We start from the raw sequence: 15,992 nt of genomic DNA, 5'->3' as shown, positions 1-15,992 counted from the left end.
ACCCGCACAAGAATGTACATCTAATTTAATATCTAGGCTTGTGCTGAAATCTTCTTAGCTTTTTATATGAAAATATACAAAGAAACTGAACCTCCTATAGAGCATGCAAAAGCTCATAGAGAATAAAAAGATTTCGACATCAGATATTTAAATACTTATATCTTTCATATTTGAAAGACAATAGAGATACATTTTCCACATATTACTTAAATTGCTATAAAAAAAGTGACAAGGACAAAGTAGTGTATTCTAAAAAGTGGTGGTTAGGCAAATCATGCCATATTACAATTTCTTGGACATGCCTCTTGACAGTGCAGTTGACTAATTTTGTAACATGATTATAAATGAAATCTGCTAAATGTGAATTTCAAACCTTATGGGGATATGACATTTTAAAAAAGGAAATGGCACAAATCAGAATTTTTAAAAGTGGTGGGAACAAAAAAGAAATTAAGGCAAAGCACTGAGGGGCTGGCGTTGTGTCTTTGTGCAATTTTTTTCAAGTTGTGTTGTCTTGTTTTTTCCCCTGTATGGTTTGTCCTTGTTTTAATTTTACCTCCTTTTCTCGTTCTGTATTTTGTCCCCGCCTTCTAGTTCCGCTGCTTCACCTTTCCCCCATACTCCTTGCGTGTTTCCATGATGTTTAATGTTCCCTAACTGTGTTCTATTAATTTGTCTTGTGTTTACAAGTTCCTTGTGTTCTTTCCCCTTGCTGTTTAGATTTTCTCTCCTGTTTGTGCTCATGTTTAGTTTTGTGTTATTCTACAGTTTTGATTGTTCTACAATTTGTGAAGTCTACTTCTGTTTAAAATAAGGTTATTCCCTTGTACTTGCATCTCGTCATGTTCAACACACGGCACGATTATTTTCCTATACGTTTGTAGTTTCGTATATTTTTAATTATGTACATTATTTATGTCTTTTTATTAATATATATATTTTTATAATTAATTAAGTCTTTTACTTGTGGACCGGCGGGCACAGTGGTACAGCAGGTAGTGTCACAGTTACATAGCTCCAGGGACCTGGAGGTTGTGGGTTCAAGTCCTGCTCTGGGTGACTGTCTGTGAGGAGTTTGGTGTGTTCTCCCCCTAGAGGGTGTGTTCCTGCCTTGTGCCCAGTGATTCCAGGTAGGCTCCAGACCTGCCACAACCATGAGCTGGATAGGCAGTTGCAGACAATGAATGAATAATTGTGGCTTTATTGTTTGTTTTCATGTTTAGTTTAGTGTTTTGTTTGGTTTCTTTCATTATTTGTTCAACATTGTTTCAATGTTTGTTCTTGGGGCTGGTGTTTATTTTCATCTTTGGTCATGAAACAATAATTCCACAGTTGTGTCCAATCTATCTTTCATTGCTCCTCACACTCCATTTCACAGGTGGGGACAAAATACGGACTTTCAAAAAGTGATGGGGACCAAATTAGCTTTTCTCAGTCTAGTTCTTTTGTGACTTTTTGCTTTCATCTTCCTATTGCTCATATGTTTACAATCCCTCCCATGGCAACAGCACAAGCTGTTGATGAAATAGGTTACTGACTTCTCCCTGCCCCATCTGTCTCTGCCTTGTTTATAATTCCCCGCTGTAGATCAATTATTTGTTCATAAGTTCTAGCTGTAGAACTCTAGCTTTTTTTAGACCTGTATTGAGAATCATTATTTACCTATTAGGTAACAAATATTTAGCAGATAAGATTTTTAAGCCCAAATACACCACTCATAAGTCTTTATAGTGAAATATGAATCTAACCTTCTGCATCTGACTAAGCATTGTCTGGTCCTATGTGGATATACATGTGTGCTTGACTTGTCATAGCTCTTGCTGAAGGCAGAATGAGATTGTCCCATGAAATGTGATTGGCAGGACCAGCTGCTGAGCTGGATTTTTGCCACTGCTGTGACTTCATTAGAGTCAAGGTACAGGAATGAACCATGTGCACTGTACTATGGCTAATTATTCTACACATTCATGCATTCATCACTACTGCAAAAAACTATGAAGATATTTCCAATCATTTTTTTGTTTGTTGACAGCCTACACCTGCCACTTTCAACCATATACCGTCTGTCTTCTACCAGATTTCAGTCAAAACCATTTAGGGAAACAGTTTGTGTTCTGTTCGCTTGTTACCTTTAGTGCTGGAGAGTGTCAGCCATATAATAAACATACAAAGCCCGTTTTCATTCAAATTTGACTTTTCCTAACAATGCATTAAAAAGCAAAATCTGTAATTTGTTCATTTACTTGAATATTTGTTTAACAAACAAAAGAATATAAATATAAACAAATTCATAAATTGATGCAACGCACTCAGATGAAAGTGGGACATAGACATGTTTTTCACTGGGTCACATCACATTTTATTTTAGTTTTCTTTTCTTCTCATTTCAGAATTGAAGGTGCTAATTGTTAATTGTGAAGGTGTAAATTATTTGAAGGTGTTGAGTTTTACAAGTGGAACATTTGCCCATTTTTGCTCTATACAAGGCTTCTGTTGCTTTGTCTGTGGTCACTCTTCTCTGATTTTCCTCTTCATGATGTGCCATACATTTTCAATAGGAAACAGACCTGAAATGAAGGCAGGCCAGTCAAGCACATGCACCCTGTCTAACTAACATGGAGGTCCTAAATTCTCTTAGACTGAGAAATATACTTTGAACTGACTGACCATTCTTTTACAAAGTTTAGCACAAACTGATGAAGTACAGTATGACCCATCCTTGCTTGCAAAGACAAAACCTTTGGTGAATGCTTCTTTTATACTTTGTAGACCTGTCCTGAATTCCATTTTTAGGGATTCAGTGTCAGCGGTAATAAGCATGCAGACTTCATTCCTACAAGGATTTTAATGTTGACAAGTCTGAATATGAGAGGAGTGGGGGTTTCCGGGGGCTGGAGAGCATGAACACAAGTGGAATGGGGTGTTGCCTTTATCAATAAATAGACAGAAATATTTGAATTACAAAATTAAGGAGTAAATACCTACCCAAAGAAGGAAAATTCAGGGGCCAGCCGTAATACTTAATCTTGATGACTTCACCTGTTATCAGTTAAACTATTAACTTCGGAACCTTCAAGAACAGTATTACTCATACAACCTATTTACACCTATTTTACTTTATTTTACATTTATAAGTTCAAATGTTCAAGCAATTTAATCAATTACTGTTTTTTTAGATTGTGTGCCAATTTTTCTGGAAAAAGAAATTCTGGGGATTGTATATTTCATAAATATTTCGACTGACATTAAGGATAATAATTGGGAATTGTCAGTAATAGCTGATAATTCCTGCATGTCCTATAAACCAGAAAAGGACAGAATATGTTGTCTGAATGAAATGCAACCTCTATAAAAACTCATTAACACATTAAAATATGTTGTTTTGCTTTGTTTTGACTTAGGGTTAAGACTGAACATATACAACAAAATCTAATGCTTTATGAGTAGTGTTAATATCACATGTTATAGAAATAAATTTTAACTCATGTCAGCTACCCAACTCTTTCAGAGAACTGTTCTAAATGCATTCAGCTTTAGCATTAATATAGAATTTCAGCCACTAGGCATGTAGATCCCTATATTATTTGGACCAAACTAGCAGAGTCATAATGTGAGCTTCATGTGCAAACATGACTGGATTTTTCTTCTATGAATTATAAAGGCACAAAAATCTGCTGCAGCAGTTTAAGATATGTGTACAGAGAGGTTATTTACATACAGTCTTACATGTATTCCATATATGCTTGGACTAAAAGAAAAAGTGTGTATTCAGAGTGTTTGTTAAACCATGGCCTAATTGCAGAAGAAGCAAGAGTGGGATTGGTTCGATTAATACCAATAAAACAGATATATAGATTCCACTAATGGATTTCATACATGGTATGCATAGTTGATAAATAAGCTTGGTCCTAGTATATAATAAACAGAGGCTTTTTAAAGAGGTGATAAATGTTCCACAAGATCACAAAAATTTGCATAGTGTGGGGTCATCTATTAGAATGGGTAATCCCAGCTTTAAAGAACTGCCTATCATTGTTCTTCAAGGTTTTTAAAATTTTAAGGTGCTGGCAACTTTGTTTTAAGCATGCAGGTTTCTAAATTTGCTGTCTGTGAGTGACTGTTGTTTGTGTGTTGCAGGTGACGTCTCTTGGCCAGGAGGTAGCCGAGCTTGGCCGGATAATGCGGAGTCTTGCCTTTCTCGTGGAATCCATGATGACGTCGTCTCAAACACCCAAGATCTGCAGCCCAATCTGTACCCCAGGGCACCGCTCACCTTTGTCCAATGCCCCTGAAGGCCAGGCCACCCCCTGGGCCATTCGGCCCCCTCCTTCGCCTGCACATATTGGAATCAATACTGGAAGTCTTGCAAATTTCAGGGTACATGAAACAGAGAGGAGTTGCCATTCTCCAACTCCCTACATTTCAGATAGTTCTCGTCCCATCATCCTCTCCACTTCACCACTTATGAACCACTCTACTGGGGCACTATCACCCTTATCTCCACTTAGTGGACCTAATACCCTGAGAAGCCGTTCACAGAGCCTAGAAACCCCAACAATACACCTCCACCCACCCCCACATACCCCTGGAACTCTACCCCGAGTTAACCCAATGTCACTAGGACAAGGGACCGGTCACAGGCCCCTGGGTTTGTAGCAAAAAGACTTAAGCATGGACCAAGTACTCCTTACTGGAGAGGCCACTAGGAAACATGAACTCAGAGCTGGGACTGAGCTATGTAGGCACACAATTAAAGTCATGGAGCACTGGTTTTATGTTATTTAAAAACTTATTTAAAATTTGAATTGAATGGAAGACACTAAAGGGACTTGCGTTACCAGTATTTCAATACTCTGACACAAATGTATTTGATGACACTTACAGGAATTCCATGACCAGATCATGTTTAATCCCATCTCTAAAGAAATTCAATCTGATGTGGTTTTAAGGCAAGCCATAAGTCTCCTCACCATAAACTCGCTCACCAGAGACTCACCCACCTCATCTCTTGAACCTCTAACCCTTTAAAACAAATACCCTATGCACAAAGACAAAAAGCTGCTTTGAAGAAACATTTTGACCTTGTTGAAAAAGCCTTCTGAAGGGGGTCTATTTACAAGCAAAATGCCTTTGGGAGATCATTTCCTCCAAGAACCCCTTATATGCACCTTATCCCTACGCACAAATTCAGTGACTCTGGTGCTGTGTTTAAATGGCACTCATGAGCTACACCTGTACAGTTTCTGAGATCTGGAGCTTACTTTTTGGCCTAAAACTAGATTTTAATAGGATCTTTTTATGCAGTATTTTCAGAATTATATTCCTCCCCTAATCAGTTAGACACAAATATTTCATATAGTTATATTTTATTTTATAATTCAGACAGGTCCAGTATGTATTTCCTAATTATGACAATGGGAAAACCTGTGGCATCAAAAATCTCTGACAGCTAGCCTAGCCACTGAGGTATAAACAGTAATAGTGTAATTTTTATCTCCTAAGTTGCAGGAAGTTCTAAAAAAACAATTTTATCACCATTCATCACAAAAAGACATTTTTGCCTTAAAGAGACAATACAAGAACACTAACTGAGCACAAATATTCAGTAAATATCTCAGTAGATATTAGCAGTGTTGCTAAGTTTAGCTGCCCACTTGTTGTCATCTGACAAGTCATGTCTGTCATTTGAGTTAAGGTTTCTCTTCACTATGAAGATTTTTTGGAGGCAGTCACTACATGACTGCAATAAGTAATCTTTAATGTTAGCTCCTTTAATGTCTGCACCCCCACACCCCCAAAGAAAAAAACCAAAACATGAAAACAGGCTGTCAATATACAAACTTCCCCAGTGTTAATCTCAATTTGAGGAAGTCTCATCTTGTCTCAAAATTTTCTCTGTAGTGTATTGCAGTAGCACTATAAGAGGCCAGAGTATCCTTTTAACACCCTAAACTACAGACCTATAACTCCATTGTAAGATGCATAATTAGTAACTACTATTAATTATTTGGTGAATTCAATAATGTAATTTATGTAGTTAGAAGAATGAGCAGCTGAGTGTGGGCTCAGATACCTGAGAGGAGTTAATGCAAATCATTCTCAATTCAGGACAAGGTCCTGAAATTAAATATTTTTACATAGTCCCATTTAAGGGTCTAACATTTATGTTTCTATAATGCTAACTTGCTAACTGGCAATTACCACAGTCAGCTGTAATACACTGCTTGTTGGTTTTGTTGCCAGTGCATCTTCAGTTTTATTGATGAAAGTCCCTTTAGTTTCTGCCTGCTTATTTTTGAAACGCATGTGTAAAAGAGGGTCGGCATAGAGTAGCAGTAGGTCATTGAGACACTGTGTAGACCTATTAGGATGCGGTAAAAAAGCATGAAGGTCACCTTGACATTGTGTGTTTCTCTCTCTCTCTGTCAGTCTGTCTGCATTTTTTTCTCTCCGGATGCCCCCGAGGCACAAGAGAGGAACAGCAGGGACAAGTCTTACACAATGTGTGTGTGTGTGTGTGTTTTGCGTTAAGGGACGGGGTATTTAAGGAACAGACTCTGGAGCATGAGCAATTTTGTTGATGCATGGATGGTACATGTTAAGTTGAGAGGAAAGGCTTGGAGATGGACGGGCTTATTGGTGGGCTGGCAGTGCAAGTTTAGGTGGGTTGGGGGGTGATGGGTGACTTGCTCTTTAGCTCCGGTCCTGAGGGGTTGGTTGCCGATGGCAATGCAACCCCCTGCTGTCACTTGTCTCTCCCTGGCACAGATACGGACCACCCGCTCTGCCGGCTTTTTCTCCCTTTCTCTCTCTCTCTCTCTCTCTCTCTCTCTCTCTCTCTCTCTCTCTCTCTCTCTAATCAGCTGCATGTTACTTTGTTATTGTCAGAATTTACTTTTAACTCCTTACTACACAGTCTTAATAATATTAAACAACATTCTAGCTCCAGATTTGTTGAATAGTCCAGATAATGCAATACTATGACAGCATCTTGCATTTTAAACCTTAAATGCTTGCTGCAACTATGGTGCAATCCCACAGATCCAAGCTTTTTCTTTCCAGCTCTGTCCCTCTGTTAATGATTTTGTTTGGTACAAACCTCCACTGAAAATTAAATAACCCCTTTAGATATAAATAATTATATTAATGTACCAGGAAATATAATGGAAAATTATTATTAATATTTTTTGTTGTCAAAGAAACATTGTTAAAATTTCAAAAAGTTTTTATATATACACATTATAACCTATTGTCCCTCCATTTTACATTGAATTTATATGGCGTATTTAGACCATCCTGCATTTTTAATGCAGTTGGGAAATCATTCACATATCAACAGAAAAATCAGTTTGGTCCATTTGTGTCATTGTTTTTTTCATAATTAAAAAACAAAAAAGAGATGCTTTTTAAACTATTTAAATTTTTTTGAAAACTGAATCAATCTTGGCAGGTTTTTTCCTGTTCCTGTACCAATCTGGATTGTGACAAGTGTTTGGGTTTTAGAGGTACACACACATACACATACACACACACACACTCTGTCTCACACACACATAGTGGCATAGCTAGAAATTGACATTTGGGTATGTGCTTTACACAGCATCTCTTGTTAGTAAGTCTTGCGCTCACATCTACGTTTGCCAACATTCTGAATTTTGAAGAAGGAATATGAGAATTATTAATCTTATACGAATATAACAAATGTGATTTTTATGCATAGAGAACTTTGATATGACTTAGATTACTTTGATTCTAAAATCGTTGTTGTAATCACATATGTGGTGAGGGAGAATGAAGTGACTGCATTGGCTGAGGAATTAAATGAAGGACAGTTAACTCCAAGAGCTGATTGGCTAAATAAAAGCAACAACCAATGAGAAGCATGTTCTCTGTCAAGCCATAGATTATTAGCCCCGCCCTCTGGCTGTGAGAGAACTGCAGAGCTTCTGTCTGTCTCAAAAATATTTTCGCCTTAAAGGAGCAATCTGTAAGATATTTTTTCTGTACTTAATCTATTATGACACACCTTGGAGGGTTTATGATTAAGGAAACAGGCTAAGCTGAAGCACTCGCATCCATGAGAGCAGTGTGGAAGCACTCTTTGAGAAGTGCCCAGTTCAGAGCAAATCTCTGCTGGAATTTTAGCCTGAGATCCCACCCTCTGTCCAATCACATTACAGTCCCAACCCATAGAACAGATTAGATAGATGTTAAATTTGAATGGGACCCAAAATCTATAAAAATCTCATAACCACAGACCTTGTAAATCCTGAATTAACAGCCAGTTCATTCTGAAAAACGTACAGAAGCCTGTGTATAGATTAAAGGTGTGAACACCATTGTTTTTTTATATATATATATAGAGAGAGAGAGAGAAGGTGAGCATAGCGATGAATGAAATGTGTAAGGACTGTGTTTTGTGTTTTATACAAAGAAGGTGAATAATAACCTGATTGAATGGTGTAAATACCATTGTTTTTTAAAAAGAAATTGAAACAGATTAATGTGTGTTTCTTTGTGGTTTGTGTGTTTAAAAAAAATAAGGAGTAAGTGTGTTTGAAAAGCCTTGCATATTTGCCTATTTGAGGTGGAATGGAATTCAAGTTCAGTAATACACCACAAATATGTGTTTCATTGTAGGTAGATGTGTTTTAAATGGAAAAAAGGGAAATGAGTGTTATAAAGGGAGGAAGTGGAGGAGGCAGACAGATCTCCTAATGTTCTGAAAATGTATTGTAGTTCTCATTTTAAATGCTTTGTGTCTGTTTTACAGGTTGCTCCTTTAACAGTCTAGCCTCAAAAATAAGGAATGATAAGCATCTAGTATCGGCTCAAAACAAAGCATGGCTTTTAGTGTCCAAATACGGGATGGTTGGCGACCCTAAATATCCCCTGGCGCTCCAGCTCTGAATCCAAATCGGAATGTGCATTTGTGTGGAACAGTCAGAAAGGACAGTGTGTCAATGTACTTGAAATTGCATGCAGAGAATTAGCTTTGGCTACTCAATTTGAACCCAGGCCCACCTGTGCCTACACCCCTGACAAACACACAGTGCATTTATTCATTATTCATCTTCTGTGTAGCTTCATGCTAATCAGGTTCACGGTCTGGCCAGAGCCTACCTGGAATCATTTTGTGCAAGCCAGTGACACAGTAACAATCCCTGGACAAGGTGCCAGTTTATCACAGGGCATCACACACACACCCGTTCACACACATACATGTGCTTGGTACTGTTCTTTAAAAATAAGTCTAAAACTTGTAACTGTGTCTCTTTTTACATCTAAAACAAATTACTGAAAAATGCGGAACATTAGTAAATTTTTAGCATGAATTAATTTTCTCCAAATCTAAATTATGAGGTCAGTAATTTGAATTGCAGTCTTCACAAGCACAGCACATTGAATAATATGATACACAATAGAGGAGATACACAATAGCTCTGCTGCTTTATTTTAAACCAACTATAAATCATATTTATCTCCTAAACATGTACAGTGATGCAAAAGCAAGCCAAGTAAATGAAGTTACAACCTGTGCTTTTGAAAACACCAACATTCTTTTAAACCTGACTTTATGAATATTTATTTTAAGAAGTGGCAGTGTCAAAGTCAATGGGAGAAGACTATGTAAATCTATATCCTGATTTACTATAGCAATTGTCCCCAAAATACATCAATAACTACATAATAATGGCCTTAAGATTGCATAACATTGAAGAATAGGAAATTGTTTCTGCCCAATTTGGCAACAGTGCTTTCTAGTGTGATGGACTTCCATAAAAAATCTAGATGATGATAATACTCTATTCTTACTCCATAGATGGGTGATATTGATTTATTTTTACTGTTTTGGATTACTTAAGGTGGAAATGCCTCCAAATTCGGGAGATGGCTAACTGCATGAGTGTAAAAAGACAAAAAGTACTACAAAACTAAAATTGAGTTACAAATGATTTTCTGTGGTAATTTAAACAGTGAGTAAAGCAAGTCAAACTTCAGCCACATGCAAACAAGAGTATTTTTCCCAACAAACAAACCAGAGAGAACTACAGTTCACCACAATCGTAGACATACCCTTTAAGCTTCTGACAGCAAGAAATGTTTTTCATTTTTTAAAGATTTTCTATTGCTGCCTATTTCATCCAGGTATTTCCTACAGGTGAGTGGAAAACTGTGTTAATGTAGCCTTTCCTGCATTATTTTAAGCAGTTTAAGGCATGTTGCACTAGAAATATAAAAGCATGTAAAACACTTATAAAGTCTAGATGCATTATGGGGTTGATTAATTGAAGAGAACAACTACTGATTAAATATCTCATTTGGGTAAAGTTTGAAGTGATTATCAATGGTTTGTTAAGAGCAACTGTTCCCTTTTTTGTCACTGAAAAAAAAATTATATTTTCCCTTTTTTTCACTGTTGGAACGCAACCCATTTTTTCAAATTTGGACATAGTTTGAAGACACCAGCTCCTTAAAGTTTCAAGATGAACAGATGAACAGAAAAAAATCCAAAAAGACGTATTTGTTTGTTTGTTTGTTTCCCATCTGCTGTAAAGGATTTTTTTATAACTGACAGTTCTCAGACTCCCTCTTCTCCTGGCCAGTAATAGAAGATATGCTGTTCTGTTGCCCAAGCATAGGGCATTTTTATATTTCTATGAATGTATTACAGCTAAAGATGTATTTTTGTACTTCAGACACACAGGGCCAGTCTGGAAATCCATGACAAAAACAGTTTGCGCAGTGTTGTTGTGTGAGAATATGTTTTGCTGGGGTAAGGGTGGGATGCTGGATGAAGTGTGTAGTGTCGGCTTATAGGGGCAATTCAGTGCCATCCAGAATCTCAGTGCCACACACTCACTGCCTTTTTGGCTTTGTGAGATGCTCCGTCCTGCTGGGAATGTAATTGAATGACTTTAATCTTCTTTGATATGATATTATTAGAGCAAAAGCCTGTTATGCTAATAAATGACTACTACTGTTTGGCTGATTCTATGGACTCTCCTCATTTTCTTTAAATCCTGTTTTTCTAAGGAAGAAATCCCTCAGTTACATTTTCTGAGGCTGCTCCTTATAATTAGTGAATTCATTCTTTCATTCATTCGTGAAATAATTTCATTGCCTGAAATGGGATGCTCTTTAGCAGCTATACTTTATGTAAGGTTAACCATGTCCAATATCAAATGTTGGAAAGAGATGTAAAAGCCCCAAAAGCTTTAGAGTGTGGAGCAATAGGACTGTATTCTATATGGTTCAAGTTCAAGTTCAAGAGTTCAAGTTCAAGAAGTTTATTGTCATTTCAGCAGTATACAGTGTTTACAGTACACAGTGAAACGAAATAGCGTTCCTCCAGGACCAAGGTGCTACATAAGGCAATACACAACATTAAAGTGCGACTAGTGTAAAGCTAGTGCAACATGAAACAGTGCACACACATTAAAGTGCAAAGGACATAGAACACAAAACAATACACAACATTAAAGTGCAACTAGTACAAATCTAGTGCAACATAAAACAGTGCATACACATTAAAGTGCAAAAGATATGGCTAAGAAAAATACAAAACAATGTCCCTACAGTACAATACAATACAATGTAATACAAGACAAGGCAAAAACCATAAGTACGGAGGGGGTGAGGGAGAGAGACACTGCAATTTAAAGTGTATTTGTGCTGTAAACGGTAACTGGATGTAAACATGATGTAAACCGGATATGTGAAAACAGTACACTCATTTACAGTCCAACAGACCAGTGTTTGTGTGAAGTGTGTGTGTGTGTGTGTGTGCTTCTTCAGTCCAGTCTCAGTCTCTAGGTGTTCAGGAGTCTGATAGCATGAGAGGATTGCATTGGAGTAATGGATCACCATCTAAAATCTTTAGGATGAGCTGAAGTGGCCCTTGATCCAGAAATAATAACCGATGACCTGATGTTCTCAGAATGCAATCTACTGGTGATATCCAGTGTAGTCCAAATACACTAAATACACTTCAATCTAAAGGCCTAAATGACTACACACTGTTACTGCAGCAAAAGGGGACCATAATACCATTTTAATCCCCTGGGGGTAGTGAACTCACAGCTTACAGACTACCGTTGGCTAAAGAGCTGCTGATATGAATTTATTATTTTTCGCACTAATGAAATATATGTATGAATTACTGTGTGCATTCCGTAAATATATATACGAGGGCCAACAGAGGTGTGTACTATGTAAATAAGGTTTTATGCATGAGTACTAGTTTCCAAGCAGTGAACCTTTATCATCAATCACCATCCCATGACACATTCATGAATAAGATGTCTAGCATGCGACACTCAGGCTGCTTAAAACACATCTATGTACAATAAGATTAATAAGAGCCAATAGATTTTTTTGGCCCTGGTAACTGCATCTTTCTGTGTCCTAGCAAGCCCACAACACTCACAAATCTTGCTATCCACCAAGTCCAAACATACACATGCAAACACATGACCGCTGTTAGTCATATAGCCATTGTCACAGAGGTGTTTCTGGTATTTCAAAAACAGGAAAGCCCAAAATACATACCCTTGTCATTGGAACTGGAGAAGCTTTGGTGCTTCATATCAGTGTCTTGGTTTACAACAATAACTAGTAATAACAAACTATAAAAATAGTTTATCTTGTCAGTTGCTGACAGTGTGTGTATGATCATGGAAAGCCTGTTATTTTTTGTTCGTACAAAGCTTCAAGCAAAGCTGAAGTACTGTGTTGACATGACATTAATGCAACTCGTTTACCAGAAAGCATCAACAAATGGGACGGGGGAAAGCCTGCAGGCAGCAAAATCCCAGACATTTTTAGTGATTTAAAAATGCCTACCATGTACATTTTTTCAGTCCCAAAAAGAGTATATGTCCAGGGAAATAAGGACCTCTAGTCACCTCCGAACGGTTCCAAATTTAGTTCACAAACTGGAATGTGAAATATTGTTGAACTAACAACAGACAGTGTAGTGGTGCCACCTTAAGTCTTCTCTGTGAAATATGGCTGATTCAACAGTTTCTACTGGCGCATGCAAGTTTCAACATTACGGGTCAATCAGTCAGTCAGCGAAAATGCCTCTTCTACGCCAGCCCAGCAGGCGGTCCAGCAACAACATACTCCCCAAACAACAAAATTAACCACCCAAAGAGAGAGAGAGAGAGAGAAAAAAAATACACATTAAACTAACAAAAGGGCCAAGCATGCTAGGATAGCCCCTCCCATACTCAGCACTGCCACGATAAGCTAAAAACTCTTGCTAAACTTTAATTTTCAGCTTCATGTATGTCATAATGTTGCATGTTTTACTGTAAGTAAAAATGTTTTTATGAATCCCAGTTCATAATGTCAGATAGTTCACTGTGGCCATTTAAATGCAGTATGAATCAGGAATCATAACATTTTCCTCCTGTACTGTGGCATATTTCTGAAGAAGTCTGGTTTCTGAGGGTATAATGTAATCTAAAAGCAGCTGTATTTTCCGAAATTTCTTCTCACAAGATGCATCGATAGAACAAGATTAATTTGATGAATTTATTTCCATTAAATCCACATAAACTGTCACAAGACACTGCCATTAAAAGTTAAAAGTTTCTCTCCTGTTTCACTCTGTAGATACTGAAGCTATAGATCCACCCACAGCATCAGTCTACTGATTCACTGACACCACCTGTATAATTTACACAAACAGTGTCACACTAATCTACTTTAAAATTAGAATGGTTGCTCTTTCAATATTTTATTTGATTATTTTGAATGCAATTACACTTTAATTTATATGTGATATTTTATTTCCATTAAATGTCTTGTGTAATTAGAAATAACATACATAACTTCATTCATTATCTGTAACGGCTTATCCAATTCAGGGTTGCGGTGGGTCCAGAGCCTACCTGGAATCAGCGGGCGCAAGGCGGGAATACACCCTGGAGGGGGCGCCAGTCCTTCACAGGGCAACACAGACACACAGATACACATTCACTCACACCTATGGACACTTTTGAGTCACCAATCCACCTACCAACATGTGTTTTTGGACTGTGGGAGGAAACCGGAACACCCGGAGGAAACCCACCCGGACACAGGGAGAACACACCAACTCCTCACAGAGGGTCACCCGGAGCAGGAATCGAACCCACAAATTCCAGGCCCTTGGAGTTGTGTGACTGTGACACTACCTGCTGCGCCACCGTGCCGCAACATACATAACTTTGTCATTTAATTCTGTTGTTCCTACAGGGACTTATGTCTTACTGTAAATTATAAGGTAAACTTAAGAATTGTAATATTAAAAAAATTGTAATTAACTGTAAATGTAAAGAAACTGTGTAAAATGTAGTCCTGTTACATGATTACCTGACAACATACAAAAGCTCTTGATTTCTGTTTCACGTTAAAAACATATAAGGCAACATCCACAGTACCTCTTTAAAAGAGACACCAAAACATCACACAGCATGAGGAAAACACAGAGGTTTAATCCTATATCACTTCATACTCCCTATGTAGTGCACTACACAAGTCATTCAATTACTCAGTTTAGATGTTAATAGTGTATTATATATTTATAATACATCACCATTTATATTTATATTTATTCATATGTGGGAAGCTGAAATCTAGTGATATGCAAATGTATACACTGTAGTGCAAGGGTTGTCAATCTTATCCACAAAGGGCCAATGTAGCTGCAGGAGCACACCCTGTATAACTGTTTAGAGAAGGAGACTATTTGATCAGACAAGTAGAATCAGGTGTGCTCCTGCTTAATTATAATGAAAACCTGCATCCACACTGGCCCTTTGTGGATAAGATTGGTGACCCATGCTGTAGTGTATGTTTATGACTTGTCTGACAGGAATGCTGTGTGACGTCAGCATTTCTAAAAACCTAAGTTTTCTTTCAGCAACATGAGAATACTGACAAGACATTTTCAAAAATCTTCATTTTGGAGTGTGTTTTTTGAAAACCTCTGTTTCCATGTGGTCAAAACACAGACAAAAAAATGTTTTGCTTTTTTTAATAAACCGATCACAGGGGCCTGGAGGTTGTGGGTTCGATTCCCGCTCCGGGTGACTGTCTGTGAGGAGTTGGTGTGTTCTCCCCGTGTCCGCGTGGGTTTCCTTCGGGTGCTCCGGTTTCCTCCCACAGTTCAAAAAACACACGTTGCAGGTGGACTGGCGACTCGAAAGTGTCCGTAGGTGTGAATGTGTGAGTGAATGTGTGTGTGTGTCTGTGTTGCCCTGTGAAGGACTGGCGTCCCCTCCAGGGTGTATTCCTGCCTTGCGCCCGATGATTCCAGGTAGGCTCTGGACCCCCCGCGACCCTAAATTGGATAAGCGGTTACAGATAATGGATGGATGGATGGAAACCGATCTGTGTGGAAGGGCCTCAGACACATTTAATTTTTACAGCATCTTCCTATCACTGGTCTGCTGATGTATTGCGTGTAATGTACTCTTGTATGTTTTTGTTTGTTGATTTACAGACATGCGTGTCCTTGGTGTGTTGTCCAGTGTTTTTGCTGTGTTTGAGGCATGATGATAGGTTGTAACAGAGCATGACCACTCGGGCGTGTGCCAGACGCCTAAGGTGTGTGTCTCTCTTTTGTCAGATCTATGGTCCATCTGAGGAAAATAACATGTGTTGAAAGTCTCCATGGTTACAACTAAGATGAATGGAGGAGAGTTGAACATAAGCCAGGTATGGTGAGAGAGAAATAGAGAAAAAAAGATGTTCTCCTCACCCTTCTCTTTAAAAAAGTGATTTACCAGTGTCCCTGAACATATTTTTTTTAATTTTTATATATTGTTTTATAAAACTTGTGGCCAAGTTAGATTTACATAAAGAGGCAATGTCCTCAAGTGCCCAAGAATGGTACAGAGTATTCAGCCTTCTTGGAGAAAGTGAATAGGGTGGGTCCCACATAATGATAGCATGGTTTTTTTTTAGGGGGACTTTGAAGCTTTTACGGGTATTGACTT

At 38.0% G+C, this 15,992-nt stretch overlaps 1 protein-coding gene across 1 annotated transcript in view; it reads left to right on the top strand.

The window, feature by feature from the left end:
* The window catches only part of kcnh8 (potassium voltage-gated channel, subfamily H (eag-related), member 8), a 95,611-nt gene extending 90,459 nt beyond the window's left edge, over positions 1-5,152 (top strand). The window contains exon 16 of the mRNA XM_066674310.1: positions 4,138-5,152. Coding sequence (XP_066530407.1) covers positions 4,138-4,656 — 519 coding nt within the window. The 3' untranslated portion in view covers positions 4,657-5,152. The remainder of the gene's footprint in view (positions 1-4,137) is intronic.
* The last annotated feature ends 10,840 nt before the right edge of the window (positions 5,153-15,992 follow it).

This window comes from Hoplias malabaricus, chromosome 6 (genome assembly GCF_029633855.1).
Source record: "Hoplias malabaricus isolate fHopMal1 chromosome 6, fHopMal1.hap1, whole genome shotgun sequence".
NCBI classification, from domain to species: Eukaryota; Metazoa; Chordata; class Actinopteri; order Characiformes; family Erythrinidae; genus Hoplias; species Hoplias malabaricus.
This window is presented reverse-complemented; position numbering and strand designations above follow the sequence as displayed.